This window comes from Neopelma chrysocephalum, unplaced genomic scaffold (genome assembly GCF_003984885.1).
Source record: "Neopelma chrysocephalum unplaced genomic scaffold, ASM398488v2 Primary Assembly neopelma1_98, whole genome shotgun sequence".
Lineage (NCBI taxonomy): Eukaryota > Metazoa > Chordata > Aves > Passeriformes > Pipridae > Neopelma > Neopelma chrysocephalum.
The window spans coordinates 3496501-3520000 of NW_020897761.1; the positions used below are offsets into that span (position 1 = coordinate 3496501).

At 55.2% G+C, this 23500-nt stretch overlaps 3 protein-coding genes across 3 annotated transcripts; 2 read left to right on the forward strand and 1 right to left on the reverse strand.

Annotated features, from left to right (window-relative positions):
• Positions 1-1282: 1282 nt before the first annotated feature.
• MYOC (myocilin) lies at positions 1283-4743 on the reverse strand. The gene is made up of 3 exons (XM_027694659.1): positions 4036-4743; positions 3404-3523; positions 1283-3316 (listed from the first exon to the last, which is right to left on the reverse strand). The coding sequence occupies exons 1-3, from the start codon at positions 4520-4522 to the stop codon at positions 2532-2534; spliced, it is 1392 nt and encodes a 463-aa protein (XP_027550460.1). The 5' UTR covers positions 4523-4743; the 3' UTR covers positions 1283-2531.
• A 210-nt stretch (positions 4744-4953) lies between these two features.
• On the forward strand, positions 4954-16030 carry VAMP4 (vesicle associated membrane protein 4). Its single transcript, XM_027694729.1, has 7 exons — positions 4954-5226; positions 6554-6600; positions 6919-6969; positions 13419-13519; positions 14035-14114; positions 14298-14349; positions 15357-16030. Exons 1-7 carry the CDS (start codon positions 5161-5163, stop codon positions 15383-15385), a joined length of 426 nt encoding a protein of 141 aa, XP_027550530.1. The 5' UTR covers positions 4954-5160; the 3' UTR covers positions 15386-16030.
• A 2997-nt stretch (positions 16031-19027) lies between these two features.
• Positions 19028-23171, forward strand: ITPA (inosine triphosphatase). Its single transcript, XM_027694723.1, has 8 exons — positions 19028-19105; positions 19186-19243; positions 19326-19390; positions 20068-20141; positions 21115-21146; positions 21880-21995; positions 22511-22587; positions 22882-23171. Exons 1-8 carry the CDS (start codon positions 19043-19045, stop codon positions 23000-23002), a joined length of 606 nt encoding a protein of 201 aa, XP_027550524.1. The 5' UTR covers positions 19028-19042; the 3' UTR covers positions 23003-23171.
• Positions 23172-23500: the final 329 nt, after the last annotated feature.

A 23500-nucleotide genomic window follows, 5' to 3' on the forward strand; every position in this document is an offset into this window, starting at 1 on the left:
TAAAGTTAATTGAGCTGTGCTGGTTTGAGGTTGTCTTCTGCCTGTTTCACCCCAAAAATGGGAACTCATTCACCAGAGTATTCTATTTTTAAGGAAATGCTGTTAAAAGGATTAATGTTAAATTCTGCGGTAATAAAGGAAGTAAATTCTGTGGTAACTAGGAAGTCAGACAAATTTTCCACAGCTGGCTTTGGGAATGTACCAGGCTTTGGGCTGTTTCTTGCACAGAACTGAATGAGGGTAATATTTCTGCAGAAACTTAATTAAAAGCAAATTCTTGGGCATTTTATGCCTCCAAATAACCCAATTTCAGTGTGTGTCTCTCCAAAACCCCAAACCACCCTGGCTGCCTTTGAGGCCAGGTGGAGCTTTCAGTCACTGACCCCAGTTCATCGAATATTTTTATGACATTTAATCAGATAACTTGCCCCTGGCTATTTACGCTGGAGTAGCTCTTGCTTTTTTAATTTGTGTGGGATTTGGTGTGTAATCTGTTTTCTAGGACTCTGGTCATCAGAAAGAATTGTGCTGAACCTCCCAGAAATTAGGGAACTATTTTGTTTGGGTAATTAAATTTCTTCCCCTTAATAATGTCCAGGCTGTGAAAAGACTGTAACTTTTCTCAAGGGCAGGAGCAGAAGGGGGTTAAGTGTGACTGGGCCCAGATCCAGCAACCCCCCTGGGCTCAGGCTGGCTTCTTGCTGGGATGCAGGAGGGGAGGGCTTGTTTTCCCAAAGCCTGTTAAGTAAAGCTGTGTATTCAGCACTGTTCAGCTCCAGCCCAGCTTTCTGGAAATCCTGTGTATATTGGCTTGTCTTCATTTATTTTCTTAGTCAATTAAGAGATGGACTTCCCAGCCTGAAAAGGCCCCGGGGCGGGGCGGGCCGGGGCTGTCTGCCCTCGGTGTCTGGGCTCAGCGAGGTGCTGCTGCTCCCCAGGGCTCTGCACAAACCCTGCTTTTCATCCTGGGGTCGGCTCACGCCCCCAGGGAGCTGCGGGGTGAAGGGAGGCTCCAGCCTCGCCTCCCATCCTGTTCTGGGACAGAAATGCCTTTTGCCCATCCTCACTGCCTGTCTGTCTGTGCACTGGGTGGGCAGCTCCCGGCTGGGGTGGCTCAGCACTGTGTTGGCAGGGTCTGGCTGCTGCTGCCTCGCTTTTCCTGGGTCCAGAGGGTCCCTGACAGCCCCTGCCTGCTCCTGGGTGAGCCCCAGCTTTACTGCCCCAGATCTTGCCCTGCCCACCCTCTGGCTCACAAACCCCTTATGCATAGAGCGAGTCTCACTTTTTACAGCCATCACATATTTTTCCAAAATAAAGCGTGGGGATGACACAAAAGCCAAGTTCTTCATTATGTTCTGTATGTAAATACACTTAAAACAACAGTGTGTTAGGAGGACAGCAGAGAGGTGAAACATATTGCTGACAATTACTGTAGGTGACCATCTGAAAAGTGTCCCACTGTGTTCTCTGTCCTTTCTCACTTTTTCCAACATGTGGTGTATTTCTGTCAGAAGCTGCTTCTCAAATATGGCATTTTCCTACCCAAGGCTTTACAGTTTCCCCTTAGGAAAAGAGGCTAGAAGACAAGGTGCAAGGCAGCAGCGGTGCTGGGCAGTGTTTATTGAGCCAGGACCCTTCACAACCCGTGGGGGACGTGGTTGCTGCTGCCCTGAATGCCAGGGCAGGGGGAAAGAAAAAGCCTCCTAGAAAATTTCTACAATAAATAGATAAAGCAGCATGTTTTGGACTGCTGTGGGCAGAGCTGCTGGCCCAGCACGGCCTGCAAAGCCAAAGCACGTGGCCGGGAGGGGCTGGGTGCACCAAGAGGCCACCCGGCTGCAGGATGCTCTGCCAGCACTCCTCACCCCTGCTCTCTTGGCTGCTTTCTTTTCCCCAATAAAACAAGGCTTGTGCAATGAGTGTCTGTATTCCCTGCTGCTTTTGATCCTGCTGGATGATTTTTGGAGGTGGCTGAGCTCCAGGATGCCCCTGGGCACTGGTGGTGTGGGATGCAGTGGGGTTGTGGGCTCTCTGCACGGGAGCTCTGCAGGGCTGGAGCCTGGAGACAGGATTCCCAACCTTGCAAGAGGGGATTGCTGCTCACAACCAGGGAAAGTGTGTATTTTTAGGCTGATCCTCCTGGACAGCCCCCACCACACACCCTGCCCAGCCCTCACCCTGCCTGGGCCCTCCCTGCTCCAAATTTGGGGTGGCCAGGCTGGGTGCTCCCAGAGGACACTGGAGCAGCTCAGGGCTGGGTGCTGCAGTGACCCAAGTGAAACCCACCGAGGCTGGGGAGTGGTTTCTCTGACTCCCCCAGGCTCTGGAGAAGCACTTCATTTCTCTCTGCTGCACTTGAGTGCAGAGGGGTGTTGCTGGAGGTGCCAGCAGAGACAGGCGGCCCCTCCCTCACTCGGGGCTGTCCAAGGCCGGTGCTCCCGGCCGTGCCGGGGGGAGCTGGGGAGCGAAGCAGGATGCCAAGGCACACGTGAGGGTCACAGGGGCTGAGCCGGTGCATTCCCAGCCCCGGCTCACGCCTTGGAGAGGCGCACGGGGTAGGTGACCATGTTGAAGCTGTCCCAGGCGAAGAGCTGCCGCTCGGAGGGGTTGTAGTCCAGCATGCTGAGGTAGCGGAAGCGGTTCTCGAAGGGAATGCTGAGGGCCCGGCTGGCGCCCGTGGCCGTGTCGTAGGCGAAGTTGATGGTGGCATTGGGGGCCGAGTAGCTGCTGACGGTGTAGAGGGTGCCGCAGATGAGGAAGGAGTTGGCCACCCCCCGCTTGCGGATGTTGGTCTCCCAGGTCCGGCGGATCTCCAGCGTCTCGGGGTCCAGCTTGGAGAGCACGATGGCCCCCCGGGCGCTCTCGGTGCTGTAGATCACCCAGAGCCCCGTCTCGTCCACCGCCAGGTCGATGTCGGTGTAGCCGCCCCAGGCGTAGGGGTACTGCCCGTGGTAGCCGGCGCCGGGGATCTCCCTCTCGGCCGTCACGGTCTCTCCCCGCAGGTCGTAGCGGGCCACGGAGCGGGAATGGCGGGGCTGGAAGAAGAGCCCGCCGCGGTAGACGACGGCCCCCGTGCTCTCCAGGGGCCGCGGCAGGATGTGCACCTTGGCGGGGTAGCCCCGGGCCAGCTGCTCGGCCTCCTCGTACTGGAAGAGCTGCCGCACCTCGGTGCCCACCGCGTCCACGCGCCACGTGGTGTCCCGCGTGAAGGGGGGCACTGGCTCGGGATCCTTCATCCACACGCCGTACTTCCCGGCGATGGAGTCCGCCCGGCCGAACACCACGGGCTCTCCCACCCACACGAGCTCTCCGCAGCCTGCTCAGGACAGGAGGGGAGAGAGGGGGGTCACCGCGGGCCCCTCGGCGGGGCCGGGCGGTACCCGGAGCTGGGGGTGGGGGGTACCTGAGTCCGCGCCCCCCGGGCGGCCGAGCGCCGTCTCCTCCAGCAGCCGGGACACGGGAACCTCCGTCCGCTCCGACTGCAGCTCCTGGAAGGTGAGGGGCTGCGGATCCCAGCGAGGCGCTGCAGTTTGACCAGCACAGTGTGAGCAGGGACTTGGCCAGCCCCCCGCACTGCCCTGCCTGCCCCCGCCGCCCTCGGGGCTCCGTGCCCGACCGCTGCGTCCCGGAATGCCGGTGTCTCCTCGGTCAGGAGCCTGGTGCCCCCTCCCACTGCAGCAGGGCACACCTGTTGCCCCCCCGCCCCTCCCCTCCAAGAGTGTGGTTTAATTTTCCTTCGGGGAAACTCCTAAACCTCCCTAGACTAGCGCCCCGTGTCTCCGCTCTGCTCCAGGGCAGGTGATGGGATGAGGAAGGCTCTGGCTGACAGCGCTGCTTTAGTGAGGGGAAGGGGGTGTGGTACGATGGGCTGCGATCCCCTGGCAGGGCTGAGGCCACCAGGGTCCCCAAGAGTGGGGCACAGCAGTGGGTGCCCCACATGGGGGGCTGCAAAGGGACTTGCCCAGCGCCCGTGGGGAGGCCCTGGAGCAGAGCCGGTTGGCACGGCCGCCCGGGGGTCCCGGCCCCGGCACTTACCCTTGCCGGGGGCGCGCAGGGTGTCACGGCCGGGCCCGTCCCTGCCGGGGGGGCAGCGGGTGGCTCGCAGCCGGGTGATCTCCTGGGCGCTGCTCTCCAGCCGCCTGCCCAGCTCCTCTTTCTCCCGCTCCAGCCGCCCCTTCTCCTCCTCTAGCCGAGCCTTGGCCCGCAGCAGCTCCCCGTACGCAGTCTCCAGCCGGGCGGCCGCGGCCACTTGCTGGGGCTCCCGAGCCCCCCCGGGCCCCGAGCCCCCCATTGCCCGCTCCCGGCTCTCCAGCCGGCTCAGGCGGGCGGCGAGCGCGGCCAGCTCTGCCCGCAGCTCGGGCACGCCGCCGGCAGCCTCAGGGCAGGCGGCCTCGACGGGGCTGGCCACCGTGAAGGAGTAGGTGCAGTGCCCGGCGCCGTCGGGGGCGCGGCGCAGGAACGCGGTGTCGGCGCGGCCGCGCAGGGCCAGGGACCCCCAGAGCAGCACCCACAGCCCGAGCATGGCCCCGCCGCTCTGCGCTCGCCGGGCACCGCCACCCGCATTTATAGGGGAGAGGGTCGGGGCGGCGGGGGGCGGGCGAGCAGGAATCTTCCAGATGCCTGCGGCGGCACCGGCACTGCCCCCGCCGCCTCCTCGGGGCCGCTGGCCGGGCTCGGCGGCCGCGGGGCCGTGTGCCAGGGGTGACGGCGGGGGCGAGGCGGGCGGACCTGCCCCCGCTGCGGGCGGGGAGGATCCGCCGGGCCCGGATCCGAAGCCCGCAGGGGCCGCGCGGGGATGGGAAAGGGAAGGGGGCCGAAGGAGCCGGGCACAGCCCCGCCCCCTCCCGGCGGGGCCCCGCCCCGTTCCAGCAAGCTCCACCCCGGAGTGCGGCCCCGCCCCCTCTGCAGACCCCGCCTCTTTCCCTCGCCCCGCCCATGCATCAGCAGCTCGGCGCTCGGCGCGGCGGGCGGAGCGCTGAGGCGGTCGATGTGACGGTGGCCCCTCCGCCGCACCGGCCATTTCCCGCCGGCCCGGCCCGGAGCCGAGCGCGGTCACCGCTCCGCTCCTGTCCTGTCCCTTCCTCTCCACCCATCCGGGCCCGCCGGTGCGGGTGACCCGGTCGCTCCCCGCTGCCTCCTCCAAGCATCCCCAGCCCGGCCATGCCGCCCAAATTCAAGCGGCACCTGAACGACGACGAGGTGACGGGCTCGGTGAAGAGCGAGCGGGTGAGTGCCGTCCCTGCGCGGTCGCGGCGGGCGGGTGCTGCCCGCGGGGTGCCCGGGTCGGTGCCCCGGTGTGGGTCCCTGGGCCGGGGTCCCTGTGCTGCCGCAGCCCTTTGGGGCCCGGAGCCCGAACCGCTGTGACAGCGGCGTTCGGTCAGGGAGGGGCTGTGCGAGCATCACAGCTGACCTGCGGGTTGTAAAATCAGCCACTGTAGGGGGAAAGGCTGCCCTGAGAACCTGTTGTAGTTCCTTTGCTCCATGTCTATGGCTGAGACCCCGCTGTGCTCCAGTCTCCTGCTGCTCTGCAGGGCTTGGCATGGGCACGTCCTGGCTCTTCTGTCTCGCAGCTGGCCAGGGAACTCGTGTGAAGTCGCCCTGTGCTTTACAGCTGAGTTCTTCCCCTGTTGCCAAGGTCCTCTGACGTTCCAGGCAGTGGATACGGGTCACAGTGGTGCAGTTGCCTGTGTTAGACAAAGCAGGTTTAACCTGATGTGTTTGTCCTGGGGTCACACTGTGCTAAAACTCAGTTTGGACCGTGGTCTTAAGTGCTGCTGCAGCTCACAACAGCTGTCAGTGAGATGAGGATCCCGAGTTCCAAGAGCACTTTGCTCATCCTTGCGGGAAGCAACGGCTGGAACTATTGTGTGGTCCCACGGGTTGCTTAAGTTGATTGAGGAAATGTGGCAAGGATGGAAATGTAGGGGAGCTTTGAAATAAGATCATCAGGCTTGCAGGTGGGGGCCTGAATTTGTGCACAGGAGAAGCAGCAGCTGTTGGTACCTCAAGGACCACCGCTGTGTCCCTGGGCCCATGCCTTCAGTGTGGCATTTCCCTCTGTTGACTATTTCTGACCCTGAACAGATGTTTCAGGGAGCCCTGAGCTCAATTTGTAAAACCTGTGCTGCCCTGATAGGAGAAACAAATTCTAGTAAATGTCTTTGTCTGAAACTGTCAGGCTTCAGTGGGATTGCTCTTAAAAATCAGCCTTTGGACCATCTAATGGGATCACCAAATCTGAGTGGAGCAGAGGAGCTGTCAGACCACTCTGCTTCCCTGCCCAGGGAGCCCAGTGTGTTTCCTTGTGCTTACACCTGCTCCTATCAGATGGCTGGAGAAACCATGTCCTCCAAAGCCAGTGTGGATCTGACTTCCCGCATGGATGGGATGGTGCAGGGTGGCTGTGGGCGGCGCTGATGTTTTTGGTGGCAGGGCTGGGGACTGTCCCTTGAGCAGAGAGGGCCTTCCTGCAGGCAGAGGATGCTGATTGCATCCTGAGAGCTGGAAATGTGTGTGACATGGTGGTTGCTTATTGTTTTTAATGTGTTTGCAGAGGAACCTGTTGGAGGAAGACTCAGATGAAGAGGAAGACTTTTTCTTGTGAGTTCCTGAACGGCTGCTGTAGGGAATACCACGTCCTGCCTGCCTGCAGCTCTGGGACTGGGAATCAAAACCTTTGATTCCTTTGGGATGATCTCCTAGAGCCTTGGCATTGAGCATGAATTAAATCTTAATAGGTGTGACCTTTTGTAAGGTGGGGTGTCCCACGTATCCTCAGACATGGGAGGGACTCATGGGAGCTATGAAAACAATCCTTCATCCACAAGGCGTTGGTTCTCTCTTGTGCATCTTTTGAGTCTCGTTTAAAAACATGTTTTCATTGTATCCTCCATCCTGACTGATCTTTTCTGCCTGCAGGAGGGGGCCTTCTGGACCCAGGTTTGGACCCAGGAATGACAAGATCAGGCAGTAAGTTGTTGTTCCTCAGTGTCACACAGATAATTTATTCTAGTGCTGTGAGCCCCTGCTGCTGTCTTACCAAAGTATTTCTGTGTAGTTCTTAGAAGGAATGTTCCTTGTGCCTGCTTTCTTCTAATTGTTATGTCCTACCCTATGTGCCCACAGCTGAAGGAAATCTGAATTTGATGCAAGGTGTCAAGAAGTTGAGCACTGACAGAGACAAAGGGAAAAGATGATATCCACTGTAGTTTAGTGGAGTTTCTGAAGCCCTTGCTGGGTTCTGGTGGTGAGCTGTTCCATGCTTTTGTGAGGCTCTTTTTCTAGAGCCCTGAACTTTAGCCTTCACTAGCACAACTTTTTATTGTTTTGTGGCTTTTTTCCTTCATCCTGTAACATGGTCCTCAATGTTTCAGGAAAGCAGTTGGGCAGGAATGCACCAGCACTGTGTTTTTTGGGCAGCAGCTGGTCCTCTGGCCTCTTCCCCAGATAAAAACCTGATAGAGGTGACCTGGAGATGAGCAGTGACTCAGTGGGGCAAAGCAGCTGGAAAACAGGAAACCATTACAGGAGGAGGATTAGGGCAAGAAGGGAGGAGTGAACACTCTGGATCCTCCTCCCACGGAGTCATTTCATGGATGATGCTTGTTCAGGGCTCCAGTTTTCCCTGCCCTTTCCTATGAGGGGTGAGGTGGTGGTACTTAATTAAGAGTGGGAGGATATTCTCAGCCCCCTGGTTTGTGTTGCCCTGTTTCCTTTGCTGGTCTCTGTGGAGCCAGAACAGAGCTCTGTGTGGGGCCTTATGACTGGGCTGTTCAGACTGGGTCTTGTTTGCAGCCTGAGTGTGGCTCTTCGTGAGGGATGTTTTCCATGCCAGGAAGATGCCAGCACAGCTCTGGGATGACTCACTGCCAGTGTCAGCATCAGGCAGTGCCTGTCTGTGCCCGCTCGCCACGTTACCTGCAGGGGCGAAGGGCACTCAAGATACACGACAGGCAGTGGGCAGGTCACTGTGCCCTGAGTTTTCAGGGGTCTGTCTGCCCTCCAGCATGTGAGGAGACTTGGTAGAGGTGAACTGATCCTTGGAATAAGCCAGAGTGGATAAAGTCTGCTTTCTAGGGCACAGCCAGGCTGACTGGGAGTAAATGAGGTAGAGAGGGGATAATGTCTGCCCCTTCATCCTCCTCTGCTGGAAAGGAATTGCAGTATCTTCTGCCTTCCCTGTGTGCTGGGGAAAAACAGGAGCTCTTCTCTTCCCACAGTTTTGGCCTGGCAGGCAGGAGCGTGGGCTTAGGCAGAGGATGGCACTGCACCTGTGGAGAGGAAGGAAAATGAAAGAGGCGTTCAGCCAGGAACTGGTGGGTCCAAAGGTGTGGTGTGACTCATGCCCAACACCCCTGAGACTTGCCCACTGCCAGAGATTGCCTGGATAGTGGACCTGGAATGGAATATGTCCCTTGGGGTAGCAAGTGGCTACGTCTATTCAGTATCTAGAACATTTATTATAGAACAGTGTTTATTTTCTGCTCTCATCAATGCTGACTGCTTTGTTTAATAAGCACGTGTGCCATGCACTCATCGCTTCTCGTCATGGAGCTCATTATTACGTTTCTGATCTCGTGCCGATGAATCGATGCCTGGTCTCTTGGGGAGCCAGTTTGCTCTGGTTTCAACAAAGAAAAGGTTGGGCAGCTGCTGAAAAACTGTAAGCAAAAGACATTTTAAGGAGGAATTTGAACATTTGGAGAGCTGAGGCATAGCTGGGCAAAGCTAGAGAGGCTGTAGCTGTACAGGGCTGGAGGATCAAAGTGTGAAGACAGGCGTAAAAGGAAACTGGATGGAGGACTTGGGAGAGGAAAGAGTGATGGGAGCAAAGGTGTGGAACATGTTGAATGTGAGGGTCAAGGCTGAAAATTTTTCCTAGTTGTCCTTGGCAGTAAAAGGTCTTGATTCAGGGTGGAGTTTGGTGGCAGAGACCCTCAAGGCTGGCTCAGCTGTGGGGAACACTGCAAACTTCGGAGGGGAAAGAGGTGAATTACAGTCGGCAACAGTGGCAGGAGGAAGTGTCAGTCCCCTCCATGCTGTGTTTCGTCCTGATGTGTCTGGAAGCTGCTTGGTTAGGGTGGACTCTCCTCTGGTAACTGAGAGGCCACATGGAGTCACTTGGGCTCCCTCTGAGATCTCCCATCCCTGGGGTGGGCAGGAACTGAAAGGCGGCTTTTAATAGGCTTTTATCCTTTTCCCCAAAGTTACCAAGAGGTAAGGGAAAGCTGAACTCCTTTCTTTGCCTTTCCTGAATGTGTGTGTGAGAGCTCTTAGTGCCTTTTCAGGGGAAGTGGGGTGTTCATCTTCCACCTGCCCTTCTTTTATTTAGAAAAATAGCATCTAATCACAGGCCATCTTTTCAAAAGCACCACTAAAATCACCCCCTTTTCTGCACTGCTTGATTTGTTTCATTGCTGATGTTTGTGCTCTCTGGAGACTGCTAGTGCTGGTGCTGAGGCTCAGCACACTGCTGAGGTATCCCAGGAGCCAGGTCTTGGTCCCTGTGATTCCCTTGTTGTTCTGCTGGGGGTGACCAGCATCCCTGGCCCCAGGGCTCGGCTTTGGTGGCTCTGTCTTTCTGCAGGCCCTGAGGAAGGGGAGAGTTTGAGGAATGGTTTGAAGGCAAGAGTTGACAGCAGCTTCCCAGGGCCTGGCTGTTCATGGCAGGTGGCTGGTTGTGCAGTGGGCCCCAGCCACAGCGCAGGCTTTCATTTGGAGGTGATACCGAGACCATGTTTATGGGAATCATTGTTGGAAATAATCCTTTCCATGACTGAAAGGCTTCAGGGAATCACAGACTGCTGTTTTCCTCACAGCTGGGACGAAGCAGCAACTTAAAGCCAGGGATTTGTGGCATGATTCAGTGCTGATACACTGTTGCTGAGCAGTGGCTCTGGCAGTTCTGTGCAGTGCTGGCCTCCTGCCTTTGTACCTTCCATCTGCCCTGGCTCTCCACCCTGTTCCCTCTTCCCTGGGTTACTGCCACAACGAGGGGCGTTTGGGTGTCCTTTGCACCAAAATACACAGCACTATTAATATGGCTGGGGTGGAAAACAGAAGCGTGTCATGCTGGCTGTAAACAGCCAGCCTGGAGACAAGCAGCAGCCTTGGGCAGCACATCCTGTGGCGTGTGCATGGCCTGTTCATGGCATCTGGAGAATGCAGTAGCACTGTTGTCAGCCCAACACCCTGACCAGCCCAGGGAGTTTTCAGTACCTAACCAGTATGGCCAAAATGGAAAGGCATATTCCTCCCACTCTGGTACAGCAAAGCACAAGAAAAGAGGAGTCTAAACCAAGCTGAGCACCGTTGGGTCTCCTGTTGCTCTTACAGTGTGTGCTTGCTGTCCTTGTTAAAAGCATCATGTTTGCAGTTACTAGTAAGAAGGAGGGTCATGGGAGACATTTTATGCTTTTGTCTTTCTCCCTTTCCTGGCAGGTATTTATTCTATTTTATTTCTCTTGGAAATCTGCCTGGGGTGAAGCACATGAAGTCTATGTGTCAAAAGCCAGTAGCTCCCCGACAGGAAATACGTTTTGAATTAGAGGATTCGTTCCCTTTTGCCAAATAAAGCAAGAAAATATTTTCTTCTTGATTCTTCTTGAGTTTCCAGCCTCAAGCATGCCAAACTAGTGGGAATTTTTGAATTTGTTCTGAAACTGCTGGGCTCATGCATAGGCTGGGCATCTTTCAGCTCCCTCCTGGTTTTTGTTTTGTTGTTTTTTCCCAGGGTTCTCTTTTACATCAGATGCCAAAAGGTATTGATTGGGCTGCTCAAATGCATCTGTGTTCCATGGAAGTTCAAAACCTCAACATTTGTGGGAGTTTATAAGCCTTGATTTCTCTGTGCCTCCATTCTCCACTTGTGAAATGTTTTGTTCTCTTGGGGACAGTTAACAGCCAGCCTAGGGTTTGGGAAGGTAGCAAAGGCTCTTGGTGTTTTGCCAGCAGCTCAAGTGAGAAGGGAGGGGATGCTGAGGTGCAGCTTGGGCAGTAAGGGTCTGTGCTCCGTAGGTCTCTCCCAAATGCTGGTATGCACCACAGCAGCTTGAAGTCAGGTACCTGCCTGCTTTGCCTCCAACACTTTGGGGTGTCCCAGGACTGCAGCAGCATCTCTCCAGGCTCTGACCTGTACTGGCAAGGATACAGGTGGTGTTGCATTGCTCTGCACATTCCTGGATGCACCATAACCTCGTGTGCTCCCACTTGTTAGTTGTACCAGGATAACTTGGTTACAAATCTGTTGTAGGAGGAAATTTCTACTTTCAAGCCAGTAAATTATTTTAGAAACATTTACATACTGCAAATGTAGACTTCTGCCTGTGAAGCCGATGTTTAAGGCGTCAGAGGTTTTGCCAAGTTGGCTCATCTGGGGTAGCAGATGTTTCTGCTTTTCCTCTCTCACCCCAAGCTGGAGTTGTGTTGCTGGCAACTCCGAGCTGGGACTTGTGCCGAGGTAAGGAAAGCCCCTTGCAGAACATGCCTCCTCCTCACCTGCTGTCCCAAGGATGGGCCAGAGGGCTGCGTGGGGTGGACCCTTTGCTCCACAGGGCACTGCCACATGTTTCCCAGACAGCATCAGGCTGTGTCCTCAGCGCCACCACTGTTTTCCCAACAGTGGCAGCTGTGCCACTCACCTCATACCTTGAAAAACAAATCGTGGATCAGAACAGGCTCCTGGGCACGGGGTAGGTTCCTGCTGAGAGGTGTTTAGGGTGTTTATCCCCTCTAGATAAGGAACTCCATCACTGTGGAAGGCAGGAGCTGCCGCCGCACAGTGTAGGTGGGTTCAAGAGAGATGCTGCTCCCACGGACTCTGTGATGCAGCACAGGGAAGGCAGGTTCCTTTCTGGTGCTGTCCTAAATAAACCAAATTTTTATGTGTGCTGCTGGAGTCCAGCATGTGCCATATGAAGGCTGTTGACTCAGAAATTGGCTTCAGAGGGGTTGCCTGGGCCACAGTGCAATGGTGCTACAGAGCTCGACCTGAAAGGCTAAGATGGGAAACCCCATCATATTCAAAAATCTGGAGCTCTTCCTAGAGCTTTCTGGGGAGAAAACAGCCTTTTAATGACTTTTCTTGCCTGCTCTTGGAACAGTAGATAAATGTGAGCAAGGCATATGCTTTTCCATTGTGACCACTGTTGCTTGTTGCAGCTGCTCCTCGTCGACACAAGTGTGTGCTCAGTAAGAGGCAGGCAGCTGGGAGGGAGGCAGGAGAAATGGGTCAGTGTGAACCTATGCCTCTAATTAATTAATTAGAAGCATGGGGGCTAGGACAGAGCCCTGTTCCTGGTTCTGCAGTGCCCCATTGACTGGCCTTGGGCCAGTTGCTCCCAGTCTGTCTTGGCTGCAGTTTCCCAGGCCATGGGGGAGGATCTGCTGTTCCTCTCATTCCAAGTGCTCTGAGCTTAGGGTAAGGTGGAGAGCTGCTGAAGTGGCCTGTTTGTGCTGCATATTTAGGTACTGCTGGATACATTTCAATATGTTTAAAGTGCTTAAATGTTTTTAATCGAGGCAACCTAAGCCATCAAAGCTAAGATTGCTGCAGAGTGAGTGGCCTGGAGCTATTTCTGTTTTGTTGCCCTGTGTGTAGTGTTGCCTCCAAGATCCTGCTGTTGCCATTGACTTTTTGGGAACGGTATGTCTCAAACAATGTATTGGATCCCCAGGGCCTCAAGGAAATTCTTATTTCTATCTCCAGGAAAATAAAAGTGTATTAGCTCCAAAATACAAACCAGAATGTAGCAGTATTTTTCCACCAGGAAAATTCTTCTCTCTTGCCAGTGTGTTTTTTTTTTTCCTGGAGTGAATAAATACATTTTTAATAACCCTCCGGGTGTGATTTAGGCTACTGTTCACTGAAGTGACTACCCACAGAGTTGCATAACCTGTGAGAAGATGAATTGTAGCTTGGTTTAGTTCATGTCAGCCATTCCTTTGCTGTCCACTTGATGCCCCTGGCAGAGTGGGTTTAATTTAGTAATTCAGTTTCCAGAGAGGGGAGTGCACTTTGATTTAATTTCACCCCAAGTTAACAAGCAAAGGTGTGGTGTGAGGTTCTATGAAATATGGAAAGATAAGGTGTGGGTTTTATACCTTTTTCCCCCTTTGTGAGCTCTTCTGCAGCAGAGGTGCCCACCAACAGCACTTAGTGCCTTTTTGTACTGTGTGTTACAGAGGGTTACCCCTTCTGCTGACTTCCCAGTGTTCTCTCTGAGCCCCCTGTGTTCCCTGGCCCTTCCTGAGATTGCTGGAGACTCACCCCATGCCTCTGGCTTCCTCAGCATCCCATTGACCTCTCTCCACTGTTGTGCCCTTTCATTTTTGTGGGTGAGCTCTGGGCAGCTCTGAGCTGTGATGCTCAGCCTGCGGTGCTCAGTTCTGCCCCTCACGCTGCCTGTGCTCTGCCCCAGTGTCCAGAACCAGGTGGACGAGGTCATCGATGTCATGCAGGAGAACATCACAAAGGTGATCGAGAGAGGCGAGCGGCTGGATGACCTGCAGGATAAATCAGGTGCGATCCCAAATGCAGCTCTGCTGGCCTGTTCCCCACCTCTTTTCCTGGTTGCTGGGCCAGGTTACCTGGTTCGGTTCAGAAAGCATCTAATGACAGACCTGGGCTTGTATTGCTGTCCTTCTTGGGAGTGGTGTTTCCCAGCCTTGGGGTGCAGATCAGACTTTCTGTCAACATTCTTTCCACCTTCACCTTCTGCTGCTCTGTGCAGAGGTGTTAGGTTGGGGGCATCTGTGTCCTGTGATCTAGTAGGTCCTTCAAGCAAAGGTAGATTGGTCTGTCTCCTGGCACTGTCCACTGGCTTGCAGAGCAAATTCCATACGACTTGTCTTGTGTGTGCTCTGGTGAAGGGCGTCACACTGGCACCTGCTGGGGCTTTGGTGAATCACACTGTGGTTGGGTCTTTTCCCCTAACACTGAGTTAATTGCATAAAACTCAGTGGAGTTAGAAAGAGTGGGTGCTCTGACTGTGTGTGCACCACTGAATCACCTACCTCTTTCCTTTCCTTTACTAGACAGTCTATCAGACAATGCAGCAGCTTTTAGCAAAAGAGCCAAGCACCTCCGGAGGCAGATGTGGTGGCGAGACTGTAAGGTGAGCAAGAACGGGAACAGGCAGGGGTGGGCTTATGGAAGGGTGGTTACCTGCCTGCTCCTGGGAGGGATGGAGAAGCTCTGCTTTCCAGCTGAAAAGATGCTGGAAGGCAAAGGTGTCCTTTTGGGTCAAAGCAGGTGCCCCAGGCACCCTGTGTAACATGCCTGTGTGCTCCCCTTGCAGATGAAGGCGATCATAGCGATGGTGGTGGTTATTCTCCTGCTCGTGATCATTGGTGAGTAGCTCCAGATCACCCCAGCCATGTCTGGCATTGAAATATTCATGGTACTCCATGCTGGGACACCATGGTGCTCCTGTCCCTGGGGGAGTGCACTTGAGCCACTCCATCAGGCCCCACTCTGCCTTAAGCCATCCTAAGTGGTGTCTGTAGGCCACTCTGTGCCCCTTCTCTGCAAGGCTCAGACCGAGTCCTGCTGACTCTGACCAGAGAAAGCCAGCACTGCCCTGCCAACCTTGTACTGATCCAGGGTTGGCACTGACTGATGCCAAGGCTGGTGGGAGGAAATGGAAAAGTTTCAGACCAAAGCAATGTCTTCCAAAGGCATCTCCACATGTAGCAGTCATCTTGCCATGAGCCTGCTGTCTACAAACGCTCTTCCCCTAAGCTGCTTAATTTTCATCAAGTAGCTGTTTTGGCTTTGCCATTGGTCCCTTCCCCTGCCCTCTGCCCTTCCTGGAGCTCCCCAGAGCCAAGATGTCACTGGTTTTCCTACCAAACAGCTAATAATGACCAGAGCGTGTTTCTTCCAGCAGAAGTAATTCATCCCTCTGCAGAATGATGTGCTCCAGGGATCCAGGCAGCCCAGCATGGCAGCTCAGCCCTTCTGGACCACTGAGTCTAGAGGGTTTTCCTCCCACTGAGGTGGCCGGGGGCAGCTCTGCAACTGTCCATGTTCCTTCAGCAAAGCCCTCACGGCCTGTTGTCCTTCTGACACACAGCCTGCAGCAAGGGAGAGGCAGAGCTGGCAGCAGGGTGGAAAGAGAGAGACTGATGGAAAATCCCATCTGGTTTAATTTTAGGAAGCTGGAAGGAGATGAAGGTGGCAGGATATGTTGTCTAGTGTGTGTGCAGGCAGCAGATTGCTTTAGCTTGAGGTTGGGAACACACTTCTGCTCGCAGCTGCTCAGTGTTTGTCGCTACAGAAACGGGGGGGCTCCCTGGCAGGGCCGGGTGTGCACATGAGGGTGTGTGGTGAGAGCTTGTTCCTTTGTGTTTTCCAGTACCCATAGTCCTGAAGTACCGTTCCTGACGGGGCAGCTGGAGGCTTCGCTGGAGCAGCCTCTGGGATATCCAAACTGCTGTGTAATTTAAGTGAGATATCTGTATATAGCTTTGAAGTTGTTTTTCTCCCGGGAGCAAGGAGCAGGAGGAGGTGGCAAGCGGCCAGTTCTAACGGAGCGCTTTAGGAACTGCCAAACAGCCCTTTTCCGGTCGAGTACCTGTTCCTCCCGTCAGACTTATTTTTTATAACAGAAGATTCAGATCCCAAATCGCCTGTTTTGGGGAACTCTGGGTCTCTGGTTTGGAGCTGGCTACTTGCCACTACAATCTATCTGTATATATGGTTGAGTTGTAATATTAATAATAATACTGTTCAAGAAGCTCCCTGCTGTGGAAGGCAGAGGGGACTCTGTCCTTTGATCAGAGAAAAAGAGGGGATAAATGTCTGAAGAGAAACATACCAATATATTACAGGAAACTGGCTCTTCTGTGGAGAACTGCAAGGGTGTTGTTTCTCTCGTGTTAAAAAAAAAAAGGAGAAAAAAAAGAAATTCGGTTTTACAATCCAGAAGACTTTCTGGTCCTGCCATGGGAATGCACAAGCTCAGTGTTTTCAGTATTGCTGCTTACAGCTGTGACTAAAGACATTCCAGTAAACCTATTTTTGACTGTACATGTGGAGTTTCTGCACATCTGATAAAGTTTTGGAGGACATTCAGGGCTCTCCACGGCTGGGAGTCCCTGGGAATGGGCCATTTCTGTGTTTTCTTAACCAAAAGCAAGAAGTGTGTGTAGAGCCCAGCAGTAAGCACCATTATATACAGACACAGCAGGAGAAGAGCAGCTCTCCTGAAACCAGTGCATAGGCAATGAGCCCACTTCATATTCAGAGCCCTTTCCTCGATGTTGTGGTCCCAGTCCCAATGCCAGCCCATTTTGCTTCTTTGTGATCCAGTGGGATGGGGGTTGTTCTCAGACATGTGCTGGGGTGTTTTGGGAGCTGTAGGGGTCCCTGTGCTGGGATAAACAGGAGCTGAACTCCTCCATTCATGGGTGGGACTGTTGGGTTTTGGCTGTCTCCAGCCTTGGTCTCAGGTGTTGGTGGCATTTCTGTCAGCCCTTTATTTTTGGGACCCTTGTTCTTTCCAGCCCTGAGCCTGTGACTTTAGCTGAGCTAAGATCAAGCTCTCCTGGTTCTCTCTTTGCTCTTTTCTGATGAAAGAAGAGTTGTCCTGCTTAGCACATGTTTGAAATCATACTGGAGAGGGGAAATGGTGCCCCAGAGAATTCCCAGTGCTGTGTCCCAGTTCCCCTTGTGAACCTGCCCCCAGGACCTTGTACACAGTTTCCACCTGAGTCGTGGTGCTGCCCCATGCAGGGAAGGGGATTAAGAGTGAGCACAGCAGGCTGGAGGGCTGGATGTGATTACAAGCTCTGCTTGCCCAGCTGGAATATAAACAGGGCTTTTCCCCTCTGTGAGCCCTGATCTCTCCGGGTGGGAACCAGAAAGCCAAGCTGGGTTTTTCCTCCTCAAGTATAGGCTGGTTTTAAGATCATGCACCCAGTGGAAGAGACAAAAATCATCCTGCTTGTGTCTTTGGCTACTCTCTGAGTGCGAGGGATCAAGAACGTGGATGAAGAAGGGACTGTGTCTGTCTCCAGGGGGCTGCAGATCTTGCTGAACTGTTGAGTACCATGTCCTGCCAACTGGGAAGTGAGTTCATTTACTCTTGCTGCTGGAGAGTCCTGCCAGTGCCTCTGCCTTTCTCTCTTGGCCCTGTCTTGCCTTTGCTGCTGCAACTGCCACCCACATCAGGACCTTGGTGCCTCAGGAGTGTATGAGGACTTCAGATCCCTACTGGCACCAGCTCTGGGCAAGAGAAGGGGTTTTGAAGTTCCTTGCTGAAGGCAAACTGTGGCTTTAATACTGGGCTGAGGGCCTTGGAAAGTGGGTGCTGATGGGATGAAGACTGGACCAAGCCAAGTGCAGGCAGCAGGCTCTTGCTCAGGGAAAGATGGAATTCCTTGACTCTTTGCTAGAGAGATTTTGCAGCATTGCCAGGAGGCCGGGGTGCAAACGGTTGTACCTGAGATGCAGGGCAGGGAAAGCTGCCACAACCAAGGCCATCATTGCACCTCCTTGAGTTGCCAGAACTGTTTTAGGTTCAAGTCACTCCATGCTGGGGTTGTCCCGAGCACAGATCTTCCCAAAGGACCAGCTCTGGCTGTGAGAGGCACTCCCAGCAGCAAACCAACGGTCCTGGTCAGAAGCTTCACAGTAACAGAACTTACTAAACAACTTTTATAGATTTTTTTTTTCCCAAGGCTGGAAAGACCATTGGAAATGTCTGGTCTTGGGGTGGTACTGAGCAGTCCTCCTTGTGCTCCTCTGATACTGTGGTCTTCATATTGCAGCCTGTGCTGTCCCATGCTGGACTGGTGGCAGGGAGAACTGCAGTGAGCAGAAAGAGTTATTGTTTCCAGCAGTGTCTGCAAGCTTGAGGGTTGGTTTTCACTTGGAAGACATTATGAAGGAGATTCTACAACAAAAACAACTCCTTCACCCAAGCATTGGGTCTGTTTTATCCATTCCCTCACAGTGCAGAAGACAGACCGTCAGCTGCTGTTTTCCACATGGTTGCTTTTGTACAGGGAATGGCGTCTTCTGGCTGTAGCTGTGCATTCCTCCTCCCAGGCTTGCAGGTGTGACCTGTGTGGTGAGACCCTGGGCTGCCCATGCCTGAGGGCAGGGGGGCTGCAGGGATGTGACACAGGTGGGGAGAGATCTCACGTCTCTGGCAGCTGGGCAGCCCAGGGGGACTCCCTCCTGTGGAGTCCCCTTGCAAAGCAGGGGCTTTTGGGGGGGCTGGTGGTGAGGAGGGGCCTGGGTACCACGGTGGGAGAGCTCCCAGGACCCGGCTGCTGCTTGCCAGGGTACTGCTCCCCACAAGTGCTGGACTGCACTGACCTGTCCTCTAGGGCTCCATACCGGCCCCACGGACACCTCTTGCCTCCCGAGTCCAGGTGGCCCTGCATTTACCGGAGATGCAGGGCAGGGAAAGCTGCCTCAACCAAAGCCATCACTGCACTGCCATGAGGTGCCAGTGTCGGGTGTGGTTTGAGGCTCGAGTCACTCCGCACTGAGGTTGTCCTGAGCACAGACCTTCCCAAGGCACCCGCTCTGGCTGTGAGAGGCACCACCATCAGCAAACGCAACAGCGACAGAACTTGATCGCCCCGACACACGAAACCAGATGTCAGCGCAGAGACGCGCCAGAGGTCGTGGGGGTGAACAGCAGCAGCGCTTGGCGCACAACGCACTGCCCGATTCCTCCAACGAACAATGTGGTTCTACTTCAGGGAAAACAGGCACGGGGATCCTCCGGCCGCGGCTGCCAAACGCCGGGGCTGTAAACAAGGACCAGGGCCGTGAGGGGGAAGGTCGCCATGGCGACCCGCTCCGTCCTCTGCGCGCCTCTCGCGAGACCCTCCGTCCCGGCCCCGTGCCCGCCCCCGGAGGGCTGGCAGTTCCCGCCTCGCACAGGTGAGCGCCGTTCCCATTGGCTGAGCGCTGCGGGGGCGCGGGGCAGACGCCTTTCCCATTGGCTGGGCGCTGAGGGGCGCGGCGCGGCCACGGGAGCTGATTGGCGGCCGGGCGCGCGCGGCGGCCGCGCGCGGGGTCAGCATGGCGGCGCCCGCCCGGCGGAGTGTCGTGTTCGTGACTGGCAACGCCAAGAAGCTGGAGGAGGTGGGGGGGCGGCGGGACCGGAGCTGCGGGCGGGTTCGCCTCCCTTCTCCCTCCCTACTCCTTCTCTTCTCCCTCTGCAGGTCACGCAGATCCTCGGAGACTCCTCTCCCTACACGCTGGTGGCGAAGAAGATTGACCGTGAGTTGTTGGCGGGACCGGCGGGACGCGGCGGTTCGTTTCGTCCCGGCTGTCTCCTCATCACCGATCCCTGTGTCCGCAGTGCCCGAGTACCAGGGGGAGCCAGACGAGATCTCCGTGCAGAAGTGCCGTGAAGCCGCCCGGCAGGTCCCTCCTTTGCTCTCTCGCTTTTCCCAGAGGGACCCCAGACAGGAAGGTTGGGGCATCCAAACCGACCCCGAGGGAAGCCAAGGGCACATCCAGCCTCGCCTGGCCTGGCCTGACTGCACTCCCGTCGCCCCGGTTTGGGCGGGGTGATGGTGAATTCTCACTGGTGACACGGTGTTTTGGCAGCCCCGCTGTGGCTCCTCTGGTCTCCTGTGTCCCTGGAGCAGCAGGAGGACATGGCAGCTCCTTCAGTCCAGCCCCTGTGGCTGCAGGACACAACATTTGCTGTCATTTTGAGCTTCCAGAGCTGTCTCTGGGATGGGTGTCTTAAAAGAACCGAGTGAGAGCTGGGACTCAAGAGAAATGCAGGCTTGCCTCCAGGATACAGGCTTTCCCTTTCCTTGTCCTGCCATTCCCATCCCTCAGGAGGGTAGGGGGTGTTCACCTCAGCTTGTTTTCCTCCATGTGAAACCTTCTCTACTGTTCCTCAGCCACTCTGGCCTGCCTGGGGAGAGCTTGGGTTGGATTGTGTCTGTCTGGTGTGTGTTGCCTTTAAGGTCAAAGTTTCATTTGAGGCTAAGTGGAAATGTGAGGATAGGACAGAGCAAGGAAATAGGTTTGGAAGCAGTGACTTTCCTCTAGGGCTAATGTTTCCTCCTCTTGGGCTTTTGCTGTAGGTTCAGGGACCTGTTATAGTAGAGGACACCTGCTTGTGCTTCAATGCCCTGGGGGGCCTTCCAGGACCCTACATGTAAGTAGGAGGGAAGTTGCTTTCTCTTTTGTGTGCCAGAGTTAGGAGCACAGGCTGGCAGGGTGGGCACAGTGGAGGATTCTCTGTGTGCCAGGAGCAGTAGGGTCAGGGAGGTGATTCCTGGTCTGTGTCCTGATCTTCATCCTGCACCCCAGGGGCTGGACTTAACTCCTTGAGCCCTGCTGTAAGTCACGGAGTGGGATGAGACAGACAGACCTGGATTGTTGGCTCTGGCTCCCAGCCTATGGTGAGCTTGGGAACCTGTCCACACAGTGGGGTCTGTGTAATGAAGGCACCAGGCCTTTCAGCAGGATTCTGGGATGAGTGTCTGTAGGTTCTCATAGGAACTGCTTAAATCCAGCAGATAAAAAAGTTATTGCATTACAGTGGAGCTTCTGCAGTGAAATACTGCCTCATCTCCTGGAATTAACTGTTAGTGTGATTAATTCTTCCAAACTATCTCTGCTGTGCTAAGCAGACATAAAAGCTTTAGGTTATAGAATAGAATCATACAATATCCTGAGTTGGAAGGGCCCGCAAGGATCCTCAAGTCCAACTCCTGGCCCTGTGCAGGACAACTCCAGGAATCCCACCATGTGTCTGAGAGCCTTGTTCAAACACTTCTTGAACTCTGGCAGGCTTGAGGCTGTGACCAAGTCAGCACTACAGCTGGGTGTAAAATGTGAACAGTTTGTGTTGAGAAATGTATTTTGGCATGGCTCAGGAGTGAGCACTGGGTTATTTACATAGACCCCAGGACTGCTTTAAATTAAATACTCCACTGCTGTTTTCACTGTGTCCTGTTCACTTTAAGAGCTAAGTCTGCCCTTACTGGTAAGTAGTCCTGAGGTGATCTGAGCACATTGAAGAGGGATTCAAGGGGCTATGCAAATGTATGCAAATGTCTCAAGGATACCTGTATTTCTGAGAGATAACAGCAAAAATTAATCTTCCCTCTCTCCTTCTTCTTCAGAAAATGGTTCCTGGAGAAACTGAAGCCAGAAGGTACTGCTCTCGTGTCACTGCTCTGCTTGTAACTTGCTCCTTTTCCCCTGAAGTGGAACCCTGTCCATGCTGGGTTTGCCCAGCCTGCCTGCCCACCACACTGCCTGTTTCATTTCTGGTTCCCTTTCCTGCCTGTCCAGCTCTGTCTCTTCACATTCTCTCCTGGAGCCTGTTCTCTGCCCTCCTTCCTGGGATGTTGTTTTCCCCAGCAGCTTTATCCCTGGATTCCCAGATTCCTGCCTCTGCAGGCTGGTGGCAGGGCTTGTGGGAACTTCTTGATTGTCATCAGTGTGACCTGACAGACCTGCTGCTCCCCATTGCCTCAGTGCAAACCTCTCTCCACTAATGCTCCCCTCCCCTCCCCTGGTGTGCAGTGACTGCCTTGATCCCACAGTTCAGTGTTAATCCCATTAACATGAGCATTAATCACTCTAATTCAGAGTGGGTTTAGTCCTCTCTGGTGCTGCATTTTGGCTTCCTCTCCCCAAATCGTAGCGAGGCCCTGCAACTCACACTGTGAGGTCTGAGGCTCTGGCTTCAGTCATAGGAGGGATCCCGCCAAGTGCATCCCTGTGCTTGAGCTTTGTCACCTCTTGCAGTTCTTCCTCTCCGCGGTGGCTGGGAATGCGGTGGGGAATGCAGCGCGGAAAGCTCCCTCGAGCCGTCCCTAGGGGGTGTGTTGCGCTCCGAGGGAGCGGCAGTAACGCCGGGATCCTCTCTGTGTCTCTCTCAGGCCTGTACAAGCTGCTGGCTGGGTTTGAAGACAAGTCTGCCTACGCCCTCTGTACCTTCGCCTTCAGCAGTGGGAACCCCGAGGAGCCTGTGAGGCTGTTCAAGGGCCAGACCCACGTAGGTGGTGTGGCTGGGAAAGGGAACATGCAGGGGGAGGAGGGCTGGGATGTGATGTGTGACAGCACTGGCTCTGCTGAGGACAATTTTAGTGGCCCCTGGGTCACTGAACGCCCTCGGAGCTTCTCAGTGTTGGGAACAGGCTGAGGGAGAGAGAGGGTGGTGGCGCTGCATCCCTTTCTCCAGTGGGACTTGCTGAGCTCTGCATGTTACCTTGGTCTCTTCAGCCCCTCATCTCCCTCTGACAGGGCTGTATTTGAGTGCAGTTGTTAGCTCTGTTATTTGGAGGGGTAAAGGCCCTGCCAACATAGGGCAGCGTGAGTTTGGGGCTGCCGATTTTGTCACACCCCGGGGAGGTGCTGAGAAGGAGCACAGACAGCACTGTGCAGAGCCTGTGGGGGCTGCAGTGGGGTCTGTGGCTGTGTGCAGCCCCTCAGCCTGTGTTTGAAATGTGGCTGCAGGGGAATTGCTGTGAAACCACAGCTTAAGGGGCCCTTTTTGCTTTCTTATGGCAGGGGCTGATTGTGGAGCCCAGAGGCCCTCGGGATTTTGGCTGGGATCCCTGCTTTCAGCCAGATGGCTACAACCAGACGTAAGTGGTGTTTAACTACAGCTCTTTATGTAGGGCAAGCCAGGGGCGAAGGTGTCAAGAGGAACTTGCTTGCAGGGAGGGGCATCAGGGAGAAAACCTCTCCTGGATCTGAATGTGGTGCATTACAGGGAACCCCTGGATCAGGATGGGGGTTGTTGGCTCTGCCAGCATGTCACTACAGATGCCTGCTGAGCCAAGCAGGGAGGCAGTGAGCAGAGGGGGAGCTCTTGGTGACTAGGGGACATATCCTGAAGTGTCTCTGCTGCTGAGACTTGTGTTTTCTGTACCCTGCAGCTACGCTGAGCTGCCCAAGGCAGTGAAGAACTCCATCTCACACCGATACAGAGCACTGAGCGAGCTCTCTGCCTTCTTTCTTCAGAGCAACTCGACAGAGCGCCACTCTGGTCCCAGCTAATGCCCCGGGCTGCAGGCACCCCGTGTCCATAGATCGCAGAATTGTTAGGGCTTGAAGGGACCTCTGGAGATCATCCCCTCCAAGCCCCCTGCATGTCCATGTCACGCACAGCCCCGGGAGAGCTTTGTTCTGCTGCGGGCTGCCATTAAAGCTGCTCCTTTAGAACCCATCGGTACTTCTTTCCGCCCTGTTTCTGTCGCTGCGGCAGCGCCGCGGGGCCCGGCGGGTCCGGGCTGCTGGAGCCGCACGTTTGTGCCTCGGGGGCGGCGCCGGCCCGCTCCGTCCCTGTCGCCCTTTCTGCCAGGAGATTTTGAGCAGAGTGCCGCGACCGGGCCGGCCCGTGCGCCCCAGGGAACCGGGAACGGGAACGGGCGGGGGCGCGCCGGGGCCGCTGCGCGCTCCTGCCGCGCGCTCCCGCTGGCCAATGGGAAGCGCCGGGGGAGAGGCAGCCAATGGGTGGCGAGTCCACCGCCCTCGCGCGCGCCGCAGACCCGGAAG

What these genes read in the sequence shown, in the direction of transcription:
- ITPA (XM_027694723.1), top strand. Translation starts at nt 19,043, where the DNA reads ATGGCGGCGCCCGCCCGGCGGAGTGTCGTGTTCGTGACTGGCAACGCC. An exon ending in ACGCCAAGAAGCTGGAGGAG is followed by an intron (nt 19,106 to 19,185) that starts GTGGGGGGGCGG and finishes CTCCCTCTGCAG; the next exon opens with GTCACGCAGATCCTCGGAGA. An exon ending in TGTTCAAGGGCCAGACCCAC is followed by an intron (nt 21,996 to 22,510) that starts GTAGGTGGTGTG and finishes TTCTTATGGCAG; the next exon opens with GGGCTGATTGTGGAGCCCAG.
- VAMP4 (XM_027694729.1), top strand. Translation starts at nt 5,161, where the DNA reads ATGCCGCCCAAATTCAAGCGGCACCTGAACGACGACGAGGTGACGGGC. An exon ending in GCTCGGTGAAGAGCGAGCGG is followed by an intron (nt 5,227 to 6,553) that starts GTGAGTGCCGTC and finishes ATGTGTTTGCAG; the next exon opens with AGGAACCTGTTGGAGGAAGA. An exon ending in TGACCTGCAGGATAAATCAG is followed by an intron (nt 13,520 to 14,034) that starts GTGCGATCCCAA and finishes TTCCTTTACTAG; the next exon opens with ACAGTCTATCAGACAATGCA.
- MYOC (XM_027694659.1), bottom strand. Translation starts at nt 4,522, where the DNA reads ATGCTCGGGCTGTGGGTGCTGCTCTGGGGGTCCCTGGCCCTGCGCGGC. An exon ending in CCTGCGCGCCCCCGGCAAGG is followed by an intron (nt 3,524 to 4,035) that starts GTAAGTGCCGGG and finishes GTCAAACTGCAG; the next exon opens with CGCCTCGCTGGGATCCGCAG. An exon ending in CCCGGGGGGCGCGGACTCAG is followed by an intron (nt 3,317 to 3,403) that starts GTACCCCCCACC and finishes TGTCCTGAGCAG; the next exon opens with GCTGCGGAGAGCTCGTGTGG.